Here is a 23,744-nt window from a genome sequence, read left to right as displayed (position 1 = left end):
ATCCTCTCTCTGGTAGCACTGAGAGTGCCGGGAAGCATTTGGCAGATCTGGAAATCACGAGTCCCGAGTCTCGGCAGAGCTTCGAGGGAGACAAGAGCACCCCACACCTGCTGGGAGGACTGGGAACCACCCCTGCTGGGAGCTGGCCATACTGGAAGGGTTGAGTGGGACTGGAGAGGGCCGAGAGGCAGGAGAACAGGAAACAGGGAGTTGGGGTGCTCACAGCTGGTGCTCAGAATTTGGGGAGCTACAAACTGGCACAGTTGGCACAGAGGAGAGCTGGGAAATGGGGAATCCCAGTGCTGAGAGAACTGGGCAAAACCAGTGCAGGGAAGTGGGTAGGTGGGTGGGGGCATTCTTTGGTGCCCCAGATCTCAGGGATGCCTCAGGATTCAGGAGAACCCAGACCCGGGTGTTTCAGGACTGTATTTGGGTCCCCGGACCCCACAGTTTTAGGTACTCCAGGGTCCTGCATTCGGGGTGTGCCAGGACCCCCACACCCTGGGGTAGCTGCTGAGATGCTGCCTGCCCTGTCCTGTGGGACAGCAGTGCCCTGGAGGTGCTCAGCCCAGGAGTCCTGGGGGTGCCTGGCTGCACCTCCTCACTGCAGCCCCCCTCAAGGTGCCCTTTTCCCTGGCCAAGTCCCCCCAGTCTGCAATGCAGCCTCTGTCGGGGGAATCGCCCTTTTCCAGCGTGTGGAAGGGGGCTTCCCCGGACCCTGTCCGCAGAGACGCCCTCCCGAGGCCCCTTCACCCAGGGATATTTTCCCAGCCTTTCCTAAGGAAGGGCTGGGACTGATGCGAGTTGTCTCCACCCAGGTTTTGGATAACTCCACCCGCCGCCGCCTCTCAGCTCCTCCTCCCAGTGAACAGCCCAGCTGGGATATAAGCAAGTCACTCAGGCCCCGGGAGCTGCCGCGACAGCTGGGCGGGTGGCGTGGGACATCGCGCCGTGACCTGAGCCGTGCCCTTCGCCTCGACGCCGGACCCCATGGCGACGCCTTCGCAGAAAAGGAGCACCCGCAGCGGGGCTTCGGGGACCCCCTTGTCCCCCACACGCATCACCCGGCTACAGGAGAAGGAGGACCTGCAGGAGCTCAATGACCGCTTGGCCGTGTACATCGACAAGGTGCGCTCGCTGGAGCTGGAGAACGCCGGCCTGCGGCTCCGCATCACCGAGTCCGAGGAGGTGGTGAGCCGCGAGGTCTCGGGCATCAAGGCTGCCTACGAGTCGGAGCTGGCGGATGCCCGCAAGACCTTGGATTCGGTGGCTAAGGAGAGAGCTCGGCTGCAGCTGGAGCTCAGTAAAGTGCGGGAGGAGCACAAGGAGCTGAAAGCCCGGTGAGTGCCCTGGGGACGGCGGGGACTGCAGCGGGACGGGTGCTGTCGTCATGCTTGGCAGGGAGCCGGGAGGGAGGAAGGAGTGACCTGGAGGAGGCAGGGAGAGAGAGGAAAAATCCCCGGCCTGGCCGGGGCTGGAGTGTCTGTGGTAGGGACCAAAAGAGGAGAGAAGCTCTCTCGTCATTCCTGCTCTCCATCCAAGCGCCATCTTTGGCCGGGATGCCCTTGGAGCGGGGATTTGGGAGCGGAGCTGGGGACGCTTGGGGCAGGGGCTGAGCAGACATGCCCTGGGCCCCCGGCAGGGTCGGTGTTATGCGGGCCACAAGCGCCGGGCTGGCGGCCCCTCCGCCTTCGTCATGCTGGAGCTATTCCTAAACACGCTCCGGCACAGCCCGGGAAGCCGTGCCAGCCAGCTGGCTCTGTCCTGCCTACAGATTTCGCCTGCTCGTCCTATTTTCCTTTGCTGTCTTTGGCACCGGTTAAAGAACCTGCTCCAGGTTTTGTTTGCCTTAACCCTCCCTGCGCCAAGCTGCTCCCACTCTGCGGGGTCCCCGGCTTTGGGGGTAGAAGTGTGCGGGCATTGCTCGCGTCCCCCTCCCACCAGCTGTCACCGGGCGGTGTGCTCCCGTTGAGGCACGAATTCCTCCAGCCGCTTCCCATCGGGCTCGCTTCTTTCCCTCCCTGCCGTCAGAAATGCCCCCCTCGTGGACCCCTCCCTGCTGCCCCTGGGTGCCTCTGCCCTCCTCGGGGCTGTCACCGGTTACCGGCACAGGTCCCCTGAGGACACGGGGCTCCCTGGCCAGTGTCACTGCTGGCCGAGCAGGGGCTGGCGCTGGGCTTCCCCCGGGCTCTGCCAGCCCGTGCGGCGTCGGGACATGTCCCCGTGGCGCTCAGTTCCCCGAATGCCGCTCCAGGGAAGGAGCGAGCGGATCCCTTTCCGTCATCAGCTTTGGCTCGCAGCCGCGCTCGGGCTGGGCAGTGGCGGGACTGCCCCCTCTTACTCCATTTGATCTTTTGCCTTTTATTCTGGACGCCTCGTTTTGAGCCTGTACCAAATGAGGCTAAAATTAACTTCCTTAGCAGATGCCATAAATATTCTACCTGGGAGGGAGGGACTGTGCTGTTAGAGCCGTATCCGAAAGCTGTCTGCGGTTATATTTAGCTTTCTGTTTCCCGTGCGCCGCTGCAGCTCCGTCCTCGGATCAGGCGCTTTGCTGCTCGCCAGATCCCTGCTCCCGGATCCCAAGGATCCGGATGCTGCTGAGAGGAGGAGCTGAGCTGTCTAAAGGCTTTTTTCTGCCTTATGCAAACCCAGAACTATCTTGGCCACGATCTTTCGAGGGCTGGAAAAAATGCCCGGCTCGCAGCCGTGGCTGGAGGGGAGCTGGAGCTGGCTGCGCTGTGGAGCCGGCCCTGTGGAAAACGGATGTGGAATTTTTCCCTGCGACGGGGCTGCGCTCCGGGAGCTGCGGTGCTTGTTCCCGGGCGCTGACAAATCCCCTGAAAGAGTGCTGTGACTGGCGGGGGTTCCCGGAGAGCAGCTTGTGCTCGAGAGATGGATTTCGGTGGGTTTGGGAGAGCAGCAGGGGCGCGGGCTCCGGGGGCCAGGGGTGTTTCTGTGTTGAGTCATCTCTGAGTCACGGTGCGATGGAAGAGCGGAGATGCGGGGGAAGCCGCTGCTGTTCATTCCTGCCTCTGGCTTGTCCCCTCTTCCTAGGGCGCGGTATGAGAGCTGCTCTCCAGCCCCAAAACCCCTGCGAGGAGGCTGCAGCTCATCTTGTGTCCCTGGGCACCCGCTCGATGTGCCGGGGCTGCTCAGAGAGCAGCACAATCACCTGCTGAGCTGCGATGCTGCTCCTTGGGCTCACTTTGCCTGGGCTGTCCCGAATCTTTGGGGCATGAGGGAATGGGGCAGCCACGAGGCCGAACCTGTTGAGGGTCAGAGCTGTTGGGGGGATCAGGAGGGCACTGACAGTGCTCTGCTCCCTGCACCCACTTGGGCAGGGATGTGCCCGCTCTGCCGGCACCCTGAGCCCTTGGGTCAGCACCGGAGCCACTTCACTGTCCTTGACACGGTGAGACTTCGGCTAATAATTAACTGGCAGCTCCCTGCGCCCCTCGCTGTGCCCGTCAGCCCCGGAGAAGCGCCGGGTATCTCCCGCAGGGCAGGCGCCCGGGGCGGTGTTATCAGCACCCACAGCATCGCCGCTGCCTGATGCAGGGGTTGTCTCGCCAGCACAGAGGGAGGGTGGGGGGCCGGGATGCCAGGGCATGATGTGACACGGCCCCGGGTGCTGGGTGCTCTGTCTGGGGTGGGGAAAGAGCTGCTGGCTGGAGGGGGACAAGCTGTGCAAACAGGAGACCAGTCTAACCAGTACCAGTGCAAGAGCTGCATGGGTGGAGGAGGGTCTGAAAAGAGCTGGGCTGCCTGCCCTCTGCCTCCTGCCACCCCTCTGCTCCTGGCCGACTGCTCTTCTCTTGGCAGAGTTTCCAGTGGGATCTTCCCACTGCCTGTTTGGCTGCTGCCAGAGGTGATCCAGGAGGGGTTTCCCAAAGTGCCCACCTGGCTCTTGGCACGGGAACCCTCGGCCCTGTGCAGCCTGGTACAGGTTGTGCCCCAGGACATGGGGCAGTCCAGCCTGTCCTGGTGCCACATGTGTCCCCAGCTCTGGATGGCCTCTGGCTGTGCTGTAGCCACGCTTCAGGCGAGGCAGAGGGTGTGGGGAGGGTGGCTGGTGACTCAGGGGTGCTGGCAACAGCGGCATCATCCCCTCCCAGGCCACGGGCAGAGGTAGGACTAGTCTGAAATGCCTCTGTCCCTGGTGTCCTCAAGCTTCTGTCCCCTCCTTGGAGAACGCCTGGATTGCAGCATGGCACTGGGGGTTGGAGAGGTGCTCTGTGCTTGGTCTTGCCCATTGCCCCCTCTCTTTAAGCTGGCTTCTGACTCACAGGGTGAACAGAGCCACAGCCCTTGCCTTGCTCCATGGGAGTTAATCCCATCCCACAGTGCAAGCTCCAGCCTGGGCATGCAGGGGTGTAGAATGCAGCCCTTGGCACCTTCAGTCCCAGGAGAGACCCCTGAGGATTCAGTGCCCACTCCATGGGCGAGGAGTGGCCATGTGGTGGCCACACAGTGACCAGCTGCCCTCTCCAGGCAGGAACCAGCCCTCGTTAGTACCACGCTGATGAGCAATGCCTTCCTGAATTGCAGCCCCTAACCTGATTAAGGCAGTGTCTTGGCAGCGCCTCTTCCTCCCGGGCCCAGATCTCATCCCTGGCCATAATGAGGACAAATCTCCTTTTTCCCAAACGTTGTTGTGGAGGGGGGAGCTCGTCCAGGGGCAGAGCAAGGGAGGCAGCACTGGGGTGCCAGGAGGTGAACTCCACAAGCCTTCCCCAGCCCGAGGGGGTTTTGCCCCATGCTTTGTCATCCTCCAGGCAGGAGCAGGTAAACAAAACCTGTTTAGTTGAAAAAAGGGAGGAAAAAGAATTAAGGCTCAGTGCTCTTGGGGGGGTGGGGACTTGCACTTCCTTCAGCAGCCGTGAGCTTGTGCTGGAACATTTTGCGTGGGGTGAAACCTCGGGCTCCTGGGTTTCTCCCCCGTCTGCCTCATGGAATCCCTGCCAGGGAGGGAATGCTTTGGCTGGGAGGAGGCTTTGCCCTTTCGGAGCAAACAAAGAGCAGCTTGTGCAGCTGGGGATACTTTGGGGGGAGTCATCAACACAGAGCTGGGCTGATCCAGACCTCCGTGGCCCTCTGGGACCCTCTTAAACACGCCAGCCACCCTGAATCTCCAGCCCTGTGGACACACTGGCTGTCCCCTGACATCTGCAGCCAGCAGCTCAGGATGGCCGGGCATTCCAGCCCTCCTGGCATGCTGCAGGGCTGGAGGGCTCCGTGGCAAAACGTTTCTTCCAGGCGAAGGTTTTCATTAGCTGTTCCCAGTAGAGAGGAATTCTTGCCTGTGCAAACATCCAGCCCCTCTTTTTCCAAGAAAAATTGTGGCAGAGAAACGTGCTCCAGCACTTTTGGTTTGTGACCTCGCTCCCATCTCTGCATTTGCCAGTGTTTTCCAGCCACAGCTCACTTTTCCCAGGATTGAGGGGAGTCAGAGTTGCCTCATATATATTTAGGATGATAGGATCCACTCTGGAAAATGAAGGACCTTGTCTTTGGAGCTGGGGGTTAAAGAGAAGCGATTGCCAAGAGGGCCAGGGCTGAGTTTGGTGTGGGAAGGGATCCAGCCCCTCCCAGCCTGCCCGGTCCCACATGCTGCCTCAAGTGTTTTCCAGCCTTGCACGTGTCACTTCACTTGCCTGAGTCCCATCAACACTGAAAGTCTGGAGCCCAGAGAACAGGGAGTTCCCCTGTGTGGTGCTCAGGGATGCAGACAGAGAAGGTGACACAACCAGGGTGGGACATGTGGGGCGGCTGCCAGCTCCTTATTCGGCTGAATTCATGGCCTTTGGGAGGGGTAGTTTCCTTTTGTGCTGCTGGCAACCAGGAAAGGAGGAAGTCACCAGAGTTCTCCCTCTGGTCCTGGCCAAAATTAGAGCTGTCATGGAGGATTCCCCAGGAAGTGTCAGCCCAGTGGGTTCAGGGTGAGCTGGGAATCACCTCCCACTGTCCTGCCACTGGCTGCGTTACCTGTTTCACCATCCTGCTCTTTGTGAGGTTGTTTGCTGAGCCTGTTCCTTTGTGACCAGCTCAGCACGTTCCCAAACAGCTGAGGCTGGTGCCATGTAAAACCTGTCTCTGCTGACAGCTGCCACCAGACAGCATGGTGTCAGGGCTGGGTGCCCACCTGCCTCTGCTCCCTTCCCCTCCCTGCCAGGGTTGAATATCCCCAGTGTGGAGCTGAACAACTGTGGGGGCTGGCAGGGTCCCCCAGCCCTGCCTGGTGCAGTGGCAGCTGCAGCCCTGACTGCAGAGACATCTGTGTGACAGCCAGACTCCCAGCTGCCCAGGAGGAGCCCAGTCTTTGCACGGATGGGGCAGCCAGAGCTTCTCTGAGCAATGCCAGGGCCTCACCACCCTCACAGGGAAGAGTTTCTTCCCAACACCTCATCTAAATCTGCCCTCTCGCTTTAAAGCCATTCTGCTTTGCCCAGAGTCTTCACTCCACAACCTTGATAAGAGTATAATAAAATCCCCACATTTTTCCTTGTTCCTATACGTGAAGGATGTCTCAGCACGTCCATGAGCCATGGTGTGATATCCAGGGCTGTGGGTGTTGGGGAAAGCCAAAGGGTGTGGAAGTTGGTTAATGAGGTGCATTGAACTCAGCCCACAGAGATACCACAAAACCCAGCTGGGGTTGGGACACCTCTGTTCCTGGCGAGGCTGAGTCAACATTTCACATTCTCTGTCATAAACCAATTACCTTTTTCCAGTGAAGGTGCCCTTGGCTTGGGGTGTCTCCCAAGCTGCAGCCAACCCTCTATTTCTTCCTTCCATGGTTAGGAGAGCTAGGAATTGCTAACAACAGCAGGGACAAAGTTCTCAGCACACAGGGTGGGTGCTGCCCTGCCTGTACTGTACCTTCTTTAATTATGGGGTTGCACCTTGCAGGCGTTGGTGCTGTGTCCCTGTGGAGAGGTGGCAGAGCCAGGGTAGGAACAAACATGGGCTCTCCTGAAGCTGTTGAATTTTTGTGTCGGGGCTGTGAGTGGCTCAGAAGCACCTCTGTAGGAGCAAGGTTCTGATAGCAGAGGTCTCTCCTCCCTCTTGCACAAAAGCCACCTCCAGCCATTTGTTCTGGCTGCTGCTTTGCACACACACACGTCCTCCTGCCTGCCCTCCTGCCATCCAGTCCTGTGCCACCATGCTGGCCAGGCAGAGCTCGGCGTGGCCAAGCTAAGAGCTTTCAGTTTCTTGGGGTTATTTGTTACCAGCTTATGGACACAGTTTCTCCCTAAAACCCCCTGTGAGTCACCTGAGCCCATCCAAGCTGTTGCTGGGGATGTGCAAAGTGAGCTTCAAAAGGGGTGGGAACCCGGAGGGAGCTCGGCACTGAGGGGGGTCCAGCTGCCAGTCCCCTCTCTGAAGAGCCGTGTGCCGTCCCTCGCAGGGCTGGCATCGGAGCAGGGAGATGAGTCAGGCTCAGCCTGCGTCCCTGGGCTGCAGCAGGGCGCGGCTCCGCGGGGCCGGGCTTTGGGGCCCCCCCGTCCCGCAGCCCTGCTCTGCCCCTTCCTTCCTGGCACCATGGCAGATAGCCCAGCAGCATCCGTGGGGTGCCAGGATGCTCCCCCCCGGACACCAGGCTACACTGGGAGAAACTGGGGGCGGTTTCTGAGTTGAGCCTCCGTGTCGGGGGCTTTAGGAGGAAGGGGAGCAGCCTCAGCCCTGGGCGTTGTGCTTTGCTGTTTGGGGGGCTGCCAGGCCCCCTTTTCAGGGCAGAGACGCTGCTTTGTGAGACCCAGCCTCAGCTCCGCAGTTCCAGGGCAAAAAGGCACGGGTCTGGGGTTGGTTTGGGTGGTGAGAGTGTGCTGGGCAGGAGGGAGGTGATGGGGGGCTGGAGCATCTCATGGTGCTTCTGTTCACAGGCAGTTCTGTGCAAGCAGCAATTGGGGCTAAGCTGTGCTTTCTAGGGATGCCACATCTGCAGCCCTCTCTGGGGAAGTGCTGGTTGCCTGCCCACATGCCAAGCAGGTCTGGGCTCCATCCCTGCACAGTGCAGGCTGGCAGGGAAAGCGGGCAGGGGTGTTCTGGCAGCTCTGCACGTGGCACAGTGCACCAAAACACAGGCAGTCACCTTGGTCTCTGCTCATCCCTGTGCTGAGCTGCGTTTTCCTGCTGGAATCCCGTCCGTATCCATCCCCAGAGCCGCTCCAGCAGCAGCTGGAGCTCCCTGTGCCGGCAGTGACTCAACAGTGCAGCCTGCCCCGGCCCCGCTGCCACCACCACATGCAAACAGACCTTGTGGCAGTGTAAACACCTTGTCTGCCTTTATCTGCTGCTGGAGCCGGGATAGCAAACCCTTTTGTTCCCAGGAGTATGTGTGGCATCTGGACCCAACAATCCCCTGCTTTGTTTCTCAAGCAAATGCTGCGGGCCAGAAGCTTTGCGTACTCAATTTATGAAAAGCTCGGTGAGCTACTGCTGCTTCTGAAGAGAAAAAGGAGGCCTTGAACTCGCCCCCTGTTTTGCCTCTCTTGCCTCCTTTCTGCCTTGTCCCACCTTGCACAGGGCCCTGGTTTCCGTTGTGGGTCAGGATGCAGCAGGTACGGAGCGACCTCCTCATCCCTTCCCACCCCGCTTTGGGCTCAGGAGCTGCACGTGAGAGCAGAGGGAAGGGAGCTGCAGCCACATCTGCACAGTGGCAGCATGTTTCCTTGCTCCTGGGGCTGGGATTGCCTCCCTGGGACTGCATCCCTGCCGCACATCCTGGCTGTGTCGCCAGCTCCTAGCTAAACAGTTTAGGGCTGTTTTCCCCCAGTGCTCCTGTCCCGAAGCATGACTAACACAGTGACTCAGCTCCCTGTTTTTAACCTCCTTTGTAAGGCTCCCACCATGTCCAGTCTCCCAGGGAAACACCGGGAATCTCTGCTTTGTCTCATCCTTTGAGGTGGTGGTTTATGGGCTCAGAGTTTCTCCTTCATCCAGGGAAGGATGTGCTGAAGTGAACGGAATGTTCTGGGGCTTCCATGGAGGGGCAACACTCAGAGCTGTTCTGGGTGGAAAAAAACACCAAACCCACAACTTTCCCATTAAGTTTTAGCCCAATTATTCAAAAGCTGGCTTTTGCTGTGTTGGAGTAAGATAATCAAGACTGGGCAAAACTCCTTCAATTTCATCCAGTCCAAAGCTTAATTGTTAATTTGTCATTACTTAACATGTAATTTAACTATATTAATGGTACAAACCTGACTTGTTAAAATGGTGAGTGTTCAGAGTAGTGGCATGAAGACTTGGAATTTCCTTCTTCCCTCCTCTTCCCAAAGGCTTTGGCTTTAGTCAGCAATAGACAGCACTGCAAACTGTTAGCAAATTCTGGATTGGGAAAAACAAGCTGACAACGCCCTCAGGCACATGGTGGGATTTTTGGGGCTGTCCTGTGCAGGAGAAGTCGATGATCCTTGTGGGTCCCTTCCAACTCAGGATATTCCATGACCTCAAAGCTTTTTTCTCGTGTCTCCCCTAGTGAAATCTTGCCCTCAGAAGGTGGAATTGAGCAGTGTGGAAGGTGGTGTATTGACATCTTTGAGTTGTGTCTAAAAAAATTCTCTTTCCAGCTCAATTCCAAACTTTTGTTAGTAAGTTTCTTTTTCTTGGTAAAGGGCATTATTGTTTTAATCTATATTTAGGATGATTCAATCCCAGGCCATCAAGTGTGTTTTAGCTAACCCAATTCAAGATTTCATGGGAAGCTAGGAAAAGGCAGGCTGGCATGTTTGAAATGGATGGGTTTGGGTTGTGCTGAGCCTGGGCTGTGAGGGGGCTTGGCCAGTGTTTGCTCTTGGTGTTCTGAGAAGTTGAGATGTTCAGGTTTATAAGGAGATAAAATCACATAATAGTTTAGGTTGGCTCCAAGATCATCGAGTTCCCCCAGGCCTGCCAAGGCCACCACTAAGCCGTGTCCCCAAATGCCACATCTACCTGTCTGTTAAATCACTCCAGGAAGAGGGAAGCTCCACCACTGCCCTGGGCACCCTGTTCAAGTGTTTGGTGACTTTTTTCAGTGGAAAACGCAGTTTTTTCAAGCAAGGAAATCCCAGGCTCATCCCCCCTCAGGACCTGCATGGACACTGGCCAGCTTTTCCCAGTGCCGTGTAATTCCCAAGCTCTTCAGGACCAGCTCTGGTAGCAGAGCTGGGACTGGGCCAGGTTTGCTAAATCAAGTTTGAACTGGTAGCACTTTGCATGTCACCCCAGGCTGGAGGCTCATTCCAGGTAAGCCAGGGCTTGGTGCAGGCATTCCCCACAGGGAAATCCTGCCCTCATTTTGCTGGGCTCCCTGTGCTGCCCCCAGCACTGGGGACTGCAGTGGCTGATCCTCCTTGCACTTTGCATCCTCTTTGCCTCTGTCCCCTGGGCCTTGCTGCACCCTGGAAAAGCTTTGCCAGGCAGCTGGAAAAGGAGTTCCGGGGGTAACAGGGGGTCCTGTGGGCAGCAGATGGGGTCCCACAGCTGGCAGGGGGTCTCCCAGGCAGCCAGGCACTGGCAGACACAAAACTGGGGTGTTTGGTGCATACTCCAAGCTGGGACACTTGTCCATGGAGGACAAGCCCTGCCCTTTGTCTGTGCAGAGACACAGATTTATGCCTGACACAAACCTCCCCCAAAAACACAACGTGGGCTGTAGAAAACCAAGTCCTTCCCATTTCCCCGACGATTCCCACGTGGCAAAAGGGCAAAACCCCCTTTTCCAGCTCTGAAAGACCTCTGGTGAAGCCACCCACCCTCCAAAACCACGGGCTGTCCTGTTACTGTGGGGGACTCAGCCCAAACAGCGGCGTCAGTTGGTGATTTGGGATTTCCATTCCGAGCTGCTGGTGAGTCACCAGCTGGCGTGACAGCCTGGACAGGGAGGGAGCCACACTGGGGCTCCCCAGCCAGCACTGAGCTGCAGCATTGTTAATTCTGAACAATTAATACTCTATCTATTGTCAGAAATGTGCTTGGAGCTCTTAAGCAGCGCGTGGCTGTTGTGGTGCTGCTGAAGCTGAAGTGCTGCTCCTGTGGCAGGAAGGGAGGCTGAAGGGTGACAGGTCTTTGCTCTGGTGCATCCAGCAGGAGAAAAGCTTCTTCAGACCTTCAGAGGGATGTGTGTGGCTGATTCCTGGGGTATCAGTATGGTCAGGTGTGCACCCACAGCTCCCAGCAGTGTTCCTGGTGATGGGAGCTGTGGAGGGACAGGAACATCCTGGATTTGGGGAATCCTAGACAGGGGGGCCTGTTTGCCTCTTCATGAAAGGCTTCTTCCTGGTTCCCAACGAAGCTTTTTCCTGGCTTTTTCCTGGTTTATTTTAAGGGTGCAAGGAGAAGCCAGATCCCAATGCCAGGAGGGGAAGCCCAGCTCTTGGGAGATGCCAGTGAGCTGTTTGTGCTCCACTGGGGCCACGTGGGGCTGGACAAGCCCCTCAGCCCCCTGGCTGAGCATGCCGTGGGTGTATCAGGAGCGTGTGGCAGGGCCAGCCCTGCCCCTGGCACCGGGAAGGGTCTTTGGCACCACTGATGCCAGATGTGGAAGCTGTTTCCATGCATGTGTGCACACAGCTGGTGCTGGCAGCCCCAGCTGCCTCTGGTGCCCCACAGGATGCTGGCTCCGTGCAGACACTGTCCTTGCTGTACATCATGCTGGCTATTTCCAGCTCCCCTGCTAGGAGACCAGCCCGTGTTTATCCTGGTGATTTGGCAGAGCTGCTGCGGCACAGATGAGTCAGAAGCTGGGAGAAGCTGCTTTGCCACATTCCCATTGCCCCACTGCAGAGGTTTTCCAGGTCTGCCTCTCCTCATCCTGTGGGGCCCTGGTCCCTGGGGTGGGGGAGCAATCCTTGATGGAGAAACAACCCCTGGGACTGGGCAGCAGTGCCCGCAGTGGGGTGATGATCCCTGGGATGGGGGAGTGATCCCTGGGATACGTGTGGTGATCCTGGGACAGATCCCAGGCACTGGAGGCAGTGCCATGGTGAGCAGCCTGCCCAAGGTGGAGCCAAGCACATTTCCTGGGTCCTCCCAGCAATGTGAGACTGCCACGGGCACACACTGCCACTCCTGCCCCGGGTTCCCAAGCTGTAAATGTGTCAAAGCCTTTTCTGGGATAGCCAGGAGCAGGCAGCTGTGGCCCCTGGCAGCCAGGTGGGACTGAGACCTGCAGGCTGGGGGGATTTTCAGAGCTCCGTAAGGATTAATGGACGGGGCAGGAGCCAGCAAGTTCCCTGAGTTGGCACCTTTTCCAGGGTGGGGCAGCTGCAGTTTGGAGGCAGGGAAGGAGGGAACGAGCCTCTACGAGCTCCATCCCACTCCCTGGTCCTCTTCCAGTGCACGGAGCCCAGTGCTGCCCATGCTTCAGGAACGCTTGTGGGGATTAACAGTGGAGAGGGAAACCAAAGAGTGTTTCCTAAAAATGCACTGAGTGGGCTCTGGCATCTCAGAGAGGGCTGGCGTCTTTCCAGCAGCCTGGTGGGCTCAGCCTGGAGCTGTTCCAGCAAGCTCTGATGACTCTGTCCTGTCTTGACTTTTCCAGAGGGAGAGCCCAGCCCTGCCAGGTTTCCTGGCTGGGATTTTGGGGCAGACAGGGGGGAGCAGTAGCAGATGCTGCTCTGTGGGGCTGTCCCTGAGCCCTCTCTGACTTCACAGCCTCGCGTCTGTCTGTGCTGAGCGCAGCCAGAGCAGATCCAACTTTCCATTAACATTTGAATTTTCTGGCAGCTCAGCTGCAATTTTCAATCTTTTTTTTTTTTTCCTTCTTCCTGCTTTTAAAAGCTAAAAATAAAATGTCTTGAGGCCCCTTTTCCCTCCATCTTTTCTCTTGAGACATTTGTTTCTTGAGGGTTTGATGCCTCTGTTGTTTTTTTTTCCTCTTGGATTGTTTTCACCCGTGACTCTCGCAGCACAGGGGATCAAATCCTGTGGGATTTGGAGGCACCCAGCCCTCCAGAATTCCTGCTTTCCTTTTCACTGGAGAATTTGGAATCTTGTAGGCTCTATCAGGCAGCATGGAGAGGCCAGTGAAACCCTCTGGGGAGGAGGAGGAAGGTCTGTCTTCATCCTCCTCTCCAGGGGAGTGGGAGTGACACAGCTGCCATGGAAGTTTTTATTTTTAGCCCAGCGCCAGCTGGAGCCTGTGAGGCTTCCCGGGAATAAAAGCAGGACCTGAGGGCAGGAGAAGGGAAAACTCAAACCTTGGCTGGGCTGGAGCAGGGATCAACGGGGCTGGTGTGCAGCGGTGGGCTGGGGGTCCCCAAGGCCAGAGAGGACTCACCTGTGTGCTGCCACCTCATCCTGACATTTGGGTGTGTCTGGAAGGAACCTGGGGAAATGCTGAGGCCCCACGGAGCCAAATTCTGCCGACCACTGACCCCCCAGAGAAGAGGACAGGAGAGGATTTGTCTCACCCCTCTCCCTCTGGCAGAACTACTCCCAACTCAGGCTGGTGAGCTCCAAGCTTCTGGCTCTCCTCCTCCAGTGGAATCCAGGGCTGAGCACAGGAGACTTCTAAGCAAAAGGGATTTGTCCTTCAGTCGTCTGGGATTTACTGTGGGGCTTTCCAGCCGTTGATGCCCAGAGCCCTGGATGCTTCTGGTCCCTGGAGAGGGCGAATCTGCTGCAGACACAAGTTTAACCCTCAGCATTTTTCACTCTGTTTGTCCCTGGTCAGTGGAACTCCTGTCCCTTGGAAGAGCGATACCATCCAGGTCATGCTGGAGCCCCATCCCAATGAACCAGTGCCCTCCAGCTGTACCCAAACCCCCACAGCAACAGGGCAAGCAGAGAGCAGCAGCAACCCCCAGGAAAGAGCAGAGCAGCAGCAAGCCCCAGGGATGGGTAGAGAGCACAGGCAAACCCCCGGGGATGAGCAGAGAGCAGCAGCAACCCCAGGGATGAGCAGAGAGCACAGGCAAACCCCCAGGAAAGAGCAGAGAGCAGCAGCAAACCCCCGGGGATGAGCAGAGAGCAGCAGCAACCCCAGGGATGAGCAGAGAGCAGCAGCAAACCCCCCCAGGGATGGGGAGAAGCCACATGGCACTGCACCGGGAAGGACAGGGCTGCACCCCGCCGGCAGAGCTGGGGTGGCCACGCTGGCCACGGGGCTGAGCCAGGGCCAGATGGGAAAACTCAGCGAGCCTTGGAGCCTCGGACCCGCTCCCAGCTGGCATTCTTGTCCTGTGAGTCACTGGCACAAAGGAGTGGGTTGAACAGGAAGGAGCTCCAGCAGCAGCTCCGGCAAGTGAGACTGTGGTTCCCTGGAAAAAGGGGGGACCAGCAGCATTTCTTGGTCAGTTATTCCACTGTGGGCTAAATTCCAAATTCTCTAGACTGCACAAATGCTGTTTAGACATAAAAGAGGCTATTTTATGGAATTTATGGTCTATGAAATCATAGTCTGTGCATAGCAGTGAGACCCTCTTACCTGAGAGCCCCAAACATTAAAATATGAAAATCCGACCACAGATACGTTCTAGAATTCATTACAAATCCAACGTGTTACACTGGGCCCTCTACACCACAATACAGAGTGTTCTGGGCTGGGAAAGGAGCTTTCAGAAATCGAAAGAAAGGCAGAAGACAGATCTTCACTTCCAAGAAAAAGTCTGCAAGCTGCTCCTGGATTCCCAGAGGTTCTTGGGCTCTGCTTTTCCTGACAGCAGCACTTTAAGTGATTCTGAATTTTGTTACTGTACGTGTAGGAATTGTTGGGGTTTTTTTAACTGTCCTTAAGTGGAATTCCTGATCTTTTAACATGGAATGTCCTGGGATTTGAAGGGAGGTTTGCACTTAAAAACAGTAACGTGGGATTTTGAAACCTGGTGTTTTGAAACCCAGAATAACAGAATAACTTCTCCGTGTTGGCTCGGGTCGGGAAACAAAAAGAAATATAGGAAAATCTGCTGCTGGCCAATCCAGGAGCTTCCGACATCCCGCATGTGCGAGTCTGGAAACGCCGTCCCTCCGCTCCCGGGTGAATCCCGGCTCTGGACGCTGCTCTGGGATGCTCCCTGGGTTTGTGCCCGCGGTGTCCCGGTTCGGTGCGCCCTGCCGGCCCCAGGGATGCCCGCACTGCCGGTGCTCGGCTCCGAGCCCTCCTCGTTCCGCCCCCAGCCTGCACCCCGTTTTCAGGGAGGTGCGGTGACAGTCCCAGCCCTTGGCGGCTGCTGGGGGGCCGTTGGGTCTTATCTTTTTATAGGACCTACCAAAATAGCTCCAGGCTGTGTTTTGGTGGTGCAGGCAGATCGGGTTCCCGGTCACACGGTGAGGAATCCTGCGAGGAGCGGCTCTGACCTGCTGGCACAGGGCTGGACAAGAGAGGGGGCCACGATGGTGGGTGGTGATGGCAGGGGTCGGGCTGGGGGGCTGAGGCACCTCACTCTGCATCCACCGAGCACCAGCTGAGCTCAGGGCGAGGCACAGCCACAGCAGTGCAGCCCCCAGCCCCTGGTGCTCACTGGCCACTCCAGGAGGGGCATGGAGCTCCTGGCACTGGCACGGTGCCACAGACTCCTCTGCCTGGCCACCAGCACCGGCCATGGGGCAGTTTCAGCCCCTCCCCGGCTGCTGCTCCGCCATCCAGCCCCCCACGCCGTGCTGAGCCACGCTAACACGTCTGTCTGTCCCGTGCCATGGTGGCCTCTGGCACTCCTCACGGTGTCCTGCTGTACCACGGCGTGCTGCAGCGTCCCACCGCGCTGCCCTGCATCCCCACACGGTGCCAGGGCAGCCCCAGCCTGGTGTCTTGCCATGCCGTGGGTGTGCGGATTGCGCGTGGGTGCTGCACCCTGAGACTCCTCCTGCTCTGCCAGCCGTTCCCAGCCCCTCCTGCTCCCTGGTGTCCAGCTAGGGCTGGCTGTGCGGCTGGGATGTGCTGGGCCCTCGAGGGTGGTTCCTAGGGACAGCGGTGCAGCCCTTTCGGGAGCGATCAGAGGGGGGCAGGAGTGGCACTCTTTGTGCTCGGGGTATGGTGCACAGGCTTTTCTGAGAGCAGCCCTGAGGAGAAGAACTTGGAGGTTCTGGTGGATGAGAAGCTTTACAAGACCTTAGAGTCCTTTTCAGTGCTTAAAGGGACTAGAAGATTTTGAGAGGGATTTTGGACAAAGGTCTGGAGGGACAGAACAAGGGGGAATGTCTTCCCCCTGCCAGAGGGCAGGATTAGATGGAATATTGGGAAGAAATTCTTCCCTGTGAGGGTGGTGAGGCCCTGGCACAGGGTGCCCAGAGAAGCTGTGGCTACCCCTGGATACCTGGAGGTGTTCAAGGCCAGGTTGGACAGGGCTTGGAGCAATCTGGTCTGGTGGAAGATGTCCCTGCCCATGGCAGGGCATAGAACTAGATGAGCTTTAAGGTCTCTTTGAACCAAAGCAACTCCATCATTTCCTGATGACTGTGATTATTCCTGCGTGTCCACTCACCTGTGCCACCCTTTGCCCTGCAGGAATGCCAAGAAGGAAGGGGACCTGCTGACTGCCCAGGCACGCCTTAAGGATGTGGAGGCTTTGCTTAATTCCAAGGAAGCTGCGCTCTCCACGGCCCTGGGTGAGAAGAGGAATCTGGAAAATGAAGTGCGGGACCTGAGAGGACAGGTGGCCAAGGTGAGCAGTGGCAGCTCTGTCTCCAGCTGAGCCAGGGATCCCTTTTACCCCCCTGCCTGGGGCTGCCCGCTGTGCCAGGGGCTGTGGGGCAGATGCAGGTGGGTGGTGGGTGCCCAGCCATGCCGGCTGCAGTGCCCAGAGCCCGCCCTGATGTTTCTTCTTGATTCCCTGCCAGCTGGAAAGCGCCTTGGGCGAAGCCAAGAAGCAGCTGCAGGACGAGATGCTGCGCCGCGTGGACGCCGAGAACCGGCTGCAGACCCTGAAGGAGGAGCTGGAATTCCAGAAGAACATCTACAGCGAGGTGAGCTGCGATGTGCTGCCGTGGGGCTGGGATCACCCCCACTGGGTGTGTCGTGTCCCCTCGCTGAGGTGACACGGTGTCCCCTGCTGTCTCCAGGAGCTGCGGGAGACCAAGCGGCGCCACGAAACGCGGCTGGTGGAGATCGACAACGGGCGGCAGCGGGAGTTTGAGAGCAAGCTCTCGGAGGCCCTGCAGGAGCTGCGCAGCCAGCACGAAGCCCAGATCAGGCTTTACAAGGAGGAACTGGAGAAAACCTACGGGGCGAAGGTGAGCAGCTTCCCCACGCCGCTCTCCTCTCCCTTCAGCCCCAAAGAGTGTGGGTGGGCTGTGGGTGCTGAGATGCTGACGGCCTTGTCCTGTCCCCCAGCTGGAGAATGCCAAGCAGTCAGCTGAGAGGAACAGCAACATGGTGGGTGCTGCCCACGAGGAGCTGCAGCAGACCCGTATCCGCATCGACAACCTCTCCTCGGAAGTCAGCCAGCTGCAGAAGCAGGTGAGTTGAGACCAAAGGGTTCCCTGGGATGTCTGGCCTGGGGATGGTCCCAGGTGGAGTGGCCCGCCCTCACCTGCCCTCCCTGTAGGTGGACCAAATTATCCTTTGTCTCCTTAAAAAGGAAAAAAGCCCAGAAGTTTCTCTCCTCAATTCATAGGATTCAATTTCTCTCCTCACCTCATGGGACCTTGGGGACTTCACCTCAAACTTAAGGATAGCCAGTTGGACAGAATGCAATTTTGGGATCTCCAGCTCTATCCACGGATCCCAGAACTGCCCTTCCCAATTTTGGCATCTCCAGCATAGTCCGTGGATCCCAGAACTGCCCTTCCCAATTTTAGGATCTCCAGCCCCATCCACAGATCTGAGATCTTCCCTTCCCAATTTTGGGATCACCAGCCTGTCATGGTTTGACACTGGCACAATGCCAGTGCCCTTATGAAAATATATTCTCCCTAGTGGTTGCTGTGAGATGTGACTAGAAATAGAGCTAAGCAGGCTCCAGCTTAAGAATAAAGGGAAAAAAAAAAACTTTATTAACTTACAATATGTAAAAAGGAACAGACACAGAACTCAGAATGAAGTCCCACCTAAGCAATTCACTAGAAAAATACGAGAACAAAGGGACTAATGACTTTTGTGGGGTGTTCTACCAGTAGCAAGAGCCTCTTGCCCTGGCTCGGTTTTTCTCTGTAAAGAGCTTTGTTATTAAAACTTTTCTGTTTCCAACACTACCACAGAAGCCATCCCGCTGATTTTATGCCATCTGAGGTGGCTGTGCTATCTCGGGTGTGGTACAGGTCTCCAAGAGCTTATAAGACCTGGCTCAAGGAGACCAATCCATCACGTCCCCACAGCTGGCTGCCAAGGAGGCGAAGCTGCACGACCTGGAGGACATCCTGGCCAGGGAACGCGAGACCAACCGGCGCCTGCTGTCCGACAAGGAGCGGGAGATGGCCGAGATGCGGGCGCGCATGCAGCAGCAGCTGGATGAGTACCAGGAGCTGCTGGACATCAAGCTGGCTCTGGATATGGAGATCAACGCCTACCGCAAGCTGCTGGAGGGCGAGGAGGAGCGGTGAGCACAGGGTGCTGTGCCCAGCTCTGGGCCACGCGGGTCCCAGCCCTTGTGGCCTCACTGGCTTCATCTCCTCTTCTCCCCTGGCAGGCTGAGGCTGTCCCCCAGCCCTTCATCCCACAAAGGTGCATCCCGAAGCCACCTGTCCACCCCAGGCTCCTCCAAGAAGCGGAAGCTGGAGGACAGTGAGAGCCGGACCAGCTTCTCCCACCACGCCCGGACCAGTGGCCGTGTTGGCGTGGAGGAGGTGGACTTGGAGGGCAAGTTTGTCCGTCTCAGGAACAAGTCCAACGAGGTGAGTTTGCCTTCAGGGAGATCCCTAGAGTCCCTGGGGTGAGGTTCAGCCCTGCTTCACCCTACGGGCGGGAGGTGAACAGGATCAGTTGGAGAGGAACCAGGGTTCTGAGGGTCGCTGCTCTCTCTCACAGGACCAGGCCATGGGGAACTGGCAGATCAAGAGGCAAAATGGGGATGATCCCCCCCTTACCTACCGCTTCCCCCCAAAGTTCACCCTGAAGGCTGGCCAGGTGGTCACGGTGAGTCCCTGCCTGGTGGAGGATCCAGGCAAGATCCCAAACCCTGCCAGGCCACTTGCATGGAGTGCTTGCTGTGTAGCTCTGTGTGGTGATAGATCCCCAGGCTGTGGAGTCTGCAGACCAGAGAAGTCACTTTGCTCCTGCTTTTCTCCCTAGATCTGGGCCTCAGGAGCTGGAGCAACACACAGCCCCCCCAGTAATTTGGTGTGGAAAGCCCAGAGCAGCTGGGGCTCCGGGGACAGCCTGCGCACCGCCCTCATCAACTCCAACGGGGAGGTGAGAGCCCGTGGCAGCTCTGGCACGGGGATGGGGGTGGCAGGCACTGAACCCCCCAAGTGACCCCCTGTCCCCTGCAGGAAGTGGCCATGAGGAAACTGGTGCGCACTGTGATCATCAATGATGATGAGGACGAGGATGATGATGAAATGAGCATCCACCACCGCCACCACCATGTGAGTAGGGTGCTGGGGATGCTGCTGGTTCCGAGGGGTCCCAGGGGCTGCAGCTTCAGGCAGGGTGGGAGGGAGCTCAGCATCAGACAGGATCAGGCATACAGGAGAAGGCAGTGGGGAGGCTGCTGTGGAAACAATTGCATCAGAGAAGCCAACAGACCTCTGGCATCTGGAGGAGATTGCTGCTCACTAAAAAACTCTGAAGACCTTTCTGGAAGTTGTCTCCAAGCCTAAGAACCCTGACGTGCCGTGAAAAGGGCCAGAAGAGTCAGAGGGAGGCTGAGCATTGCTTGGAGGATAGGATGGTGGGAAGTTGATGGACGACACTTCTTGTCAGCAGCTGCTCTGTCCTCCCTGCTTCATGAGGGTGCTGGAACAAATCCAGAGGTGGCTTTGTCCTTCCTCTCAGCCCATCTCTCCCCACACGGAGCTGAAATATGCACCAGGAGGAGCAGCAGGCAGTGGGCAGAGAGCAGGCAGCATGCCAGCAGCAGAGCTGCAGCCTCTTCTCCCAAGGAAACATCCCTGGCTGCAGCCCAGCCCCACAGCAGCCCATCCTGCAGGGTGTGTGTGTCCTGCACACGAGGTGCCCGCAGGAATCACCTGCAGAGAGGGGCCATCGTGGCCAAGCCGTGCCTCAGTGGGGGTGAAAGATCTTCTGGATGTCACTTCCAGAGCTCTGCAGGAGCATCCATCATCCACTTCCCTTTGGGTTCTCTGGAGCTGAAGAGCTGTGCTGAGATTGATATCAGCACGTTGAGCTGGTGGATTGTCCTTCTCTACCCTGCCGTTGTGAGACCCACCTGCAGTGCAGGGTCCAGTTCTCGGGCCCTGAGCACAAGAAGGACAAGGAATTGCTGGAGCAGGTCCAGAAGTAGCCATGAAGATGCTCTGAGGGCTGGACTCTCCCTGCTCTGGAGGCAGGCTGGAGGAGCTGGGGACAGCCTGGAGAAAAGAAGACTTCAGGGAGACCTTAGAACTCCTTCCAGGGCCTAAAAGGGGCTCCAAGACAGCCGGAGAGGGACTTTGGACAAGAGTCTGGAGTGACAGGACACAGGAGAATGGCTTCCCCCTGGCAGTTAGAGGGCAGCGTTAGATGGGATACTGGAAGGAAATTGTTCCCCGTGAGGGAGGTGAGGCCCTGGCACAGGTTGCCCAGGAAAGCTGTGGCTGCCCCAGTCCTGGAAGTGTTCAAGGCCAGGCTGGGCAGGGCTTAGAGCAACCTGGTTTAGTGGAATATGTCCTGCCCACAGCAGGAGGCTGGAATGAGGTGAGCTTTCAAGTCCATCCCAACCCAAACCACTCCATAATTCTGTGATTCTCTTCTGCATTGACCATCCCTGGAGAGAGGAGCCAAGCTCCTGCAGTCAGTCACTGCTGCCCATTCCTCTGGAGGCTGAATCCTTTCCAAGAGCAAACTTCCCGTTGGAGAGCTGCCAGCTCACGAGGTGGTGAGGAAGAAGATGTTTTCAGGAGCACAGTTCAGGTGTCTCCCATGTGCCAGGAGCTCAGCGCGCAGGCTCAGGGCAGCAGGGCAGGTCACCCACTGGCAGCGTGCCGGCCCCAGTCACTTGGGATTAGAAACACATTAATAAGGGCTCTGTTTTATTATTTTCAAAGCACGTGATGGAGAGGACAGGTGAGAGGCTCTCTTCAAGAGCTCTCCTGGGTGCTGCCGCCATCCTGAGAGCAGAGGGTGCTCCGGCAGGGCCTTGAGGCCGCTTTGTCTGTCCCCCCCGTGTCTAGGGCTGCAGTGGCTCTGGGGACCCTGGCGAGTACAACCTGCGCTCCCGCACTGTGGTCTGTGGCACGTGTGGCCAGCCAGCTGACAAGTCGGGCTCCCAGAACGCCGGCATCAACACCATGTCCTCGGGCTCGTCCACCTCCAGCGTGACCGTCACCCGCAGCTACCGCAGCATGGGTGACTCTGGCATCGGCCTCGGGGACAGCCTGGTGTCCAGGAACTACCTCCTGGGGAGCTCCAGCCCCCGCAGGCAGGTCAGTGCCACTCCCAGGCCGCTGTCCTCTCCCTGGCACCGCACTGCCAGCTGGCCCCGTGCTGCTGGGTCGCCCTGTCGCGGCACTGTCCTTTCCCTGCAGTGCTGCAAGGCTCCTGTGCCCTCCCGCCTCTCCTCCTTCTCCCTGCTCTTCCTCTTCCTCTTCGGGCTCACACAAGCCTCTTTATAAGGGATGGGGGGTTCTCAGAGGGATTGGAAAGGGATGTGGCCATAGCAGCTTCCCACCTCGTTCCATCTTACACTCAGCCCCCTGGGCACCCCAGAGCATTCCCCATCCTCCACATCACTCATTCCACTGCTGCTAGGTGTTCTGCTGGCAATGTGAATATTTCAGCACTTTATATACTAGATTAATGTACAATATATTCTATATTGATACTCTTGGTCAGTATTATAATCCTCATATATCACCTACCACTAATTCTCAAATTTTGGAACTATCAACATTCCAGCTTGGGAGGATTTATTTATCACACCCCAAGGGCCAGCATGGAGGAGAGCCTGTGGGCATCCAAAGGATCCCACTGGACACTTTGCAGTCAGAGCAAATGGATGGTGACACTGGGGTCTTCTTAACTCTCTTTTTTTTCTTTCTCCCTCGCAGGCTCAGGCTGTGCAGAACTGCAGCATCATGTAATTCCATGGCGCATTCCTGTGGTTCCTGCCCGTCTCCAGCTAGGTTTGTTTTTTTTTCCCAAAGCAACAGAATTTTTTTTTCCCTTAAAAAACCGAGATATCAAAAACCAAGGTTGTTTTTTTTTTTTTTGTTTTCTATAGCAGGAATTTTATATATATATATATTAAAAGTGCTAAAAGATGCTTTGATTTTTTTTTGTAAAGAAAAAATCTATTTCTATATAAAAAAAACCAAACCAAAAAATAGCTTTTCAGCTTCAAATATTTTTTAGAACTTCAGCCAAAGACAGCAAAGAACTGTGTTTACACAGCAGCCATGCAGGAGGAGTTTGTAGCTGAAATGCTCCTTCGATTGTACCTTTTTTGCCAAAGCTTTTTACGTAGGACAGGGAGAAGTGCAGCCATACCCACTGGAGCTGCGTGCCACAGGGGCTGCTGTCCTGTCTCAAGTGGAGCACAGTGCCTTTACAACCCTTTTTCTTGGGATCTGAAGCCAAAATTCCCTTTTTTTCTCTTTTTTGAGTTGTGATTCCTGGCGGTGCTGGCGCGGGGGCTCCTGGCAGCTCGCGGGCGATGCCCACGTCTCTCTGTGGCCATTGCCCCCTCCCCAGCCCCCTGCCCGCCTGCACCCCGTGCTCTATGTACTGTATTCCCCGTATTCCCCATCCCAGGCACCTCTTGCCCTTTTTCTTCATCAGCCAAGTTGTGCCTTAGCTGAGGTGGGGGCCGGGCTGGGAGCCCCACTGGAGCCCAGCTGAGTGGAGATGGAGCAGGGCAAGTGAGAACACCGGAGCTGCGTTTTGGGACCAGATGGATTTGACAGCTGGGGTGATGGACCTCGGTCCCACAAGCTCAGCCCCAGCAGGGCCCCCCAGGCCCCCTCTTTGAGAGCCACTGCATCCAGAGGGGCTCACCACCCCACTGATCCAGAGGGGTTCATCCCCCACTGAGCCAGAGGGGTTCATCCTCCACTGCATCCAGAGGGGTACTTCCCTCGGCTGCAGTTACTCAGGCTCATCTCTGGTGGCCAGAGCTCAGGAGCTGTTTCAGGGATTAAGAGGAAGATGCTCGGTCCAGGTCAGAGCTGGTTTGCCAGGAAAGCACCTAGGAAGGCTTTTTGTTTGAGTGAGGTGGATTTTGGGGTCTGGTGGGTGCAGCTTCCCCCTTGGCAGGAGTCCTCCTCCAGCCATTGGCAGATCTCTTGGCTTTTTGCCTTGATTGGGAAACGCCTGCAGCCCCCCCTGACCTCAAGTGCAGCAGAGGGGTGGGGCTGGAGAAGGTTCCAGGACAAGCCCCCCACTCCAGTGGGTTTTGGGGAGGTCGTGTATGTATCTATGCTTGCAAAGCTTCTGTATTACTGCCTGTATTTTCTTCCAGAGTCAAAATACAGCTGAACCCTTCCCATGCTGTGTGCTGTCATCATTGCTCTCCAGGGGAATCCCTGCATCCAGAGGGGTTCATCCCCCCCTGCATCCAGAGGGGTTCACCCCCCCCCCCCAGAGGGGTTCATGCCCCCAGAGGGGTTCACTCCCACTGATCCAGAGGGGTTCATCCCCCCAGAGGGGTTCACCCCACCTTCCCTCGGCTGCAGTTACTCAGGCTCATCTCTGGTGGCCAGAGCTCAGGAGCTGTTTCAGGGAT

The 23,744-nt window shown here is 57.3% G+C and overlaps 1 protein-coding gene across 1 annotated transcript; it reads left to right on the top strand.

Moving 5' to 3' along the window:
* Positions 1–877: 877 nt before the first annotated feature.
* On the top strand, positions 878–23,091 carry LMNA (lamin A/C). The gene is made up of 12 exons (XM_041464925.1): positions 878–1,340; positions 16,433–16,589; positions 16,765–16,890; positions 16,987–17,157; positions 17,258–17,383; positions 18,241–18,461; positions 18,552–18,756; positions 18,890–18,997; positions 19,154–19,273; positions 19,354–19,449; positions 21,196–21,447; positions 22,072–23,091. Exons 1-12 carry the CDS (start codon positions 991–993, stop codon positions 22,102–22,104), a joined length of 1,965 nt encoding a protein of 654 aa, XP_041320859.1. The 5' UTR covers positions 878–990; the 3' UTR covers positions 22,105–23,091.
* The last annotated feature ends 653 nt before the right edge of the window (positions 23,092–23,744 follow it).

The sequence above is a fragment of the Pyrgilauda ruficollis genome, unplaced genomic scaffold, assembly GCF_017590135.1.
Source record: "Pyrgilauda ruficollis isolate IOZ18807 unplaced genomic scaffold, ASM1759013v1 scaffold185, whole genome shotgun sequence".
Classification (NCBI taxonomy): domain Eukaryota; kingdom Metazoa; phylum Chordata; class Aves; order Passeriformes; family Passeridae; genus Pyrgilauda; species Pyrgilauda ruficollis.
This window is presented reverse-complemented; position numbering and strand designations above follow the sequence as displayed.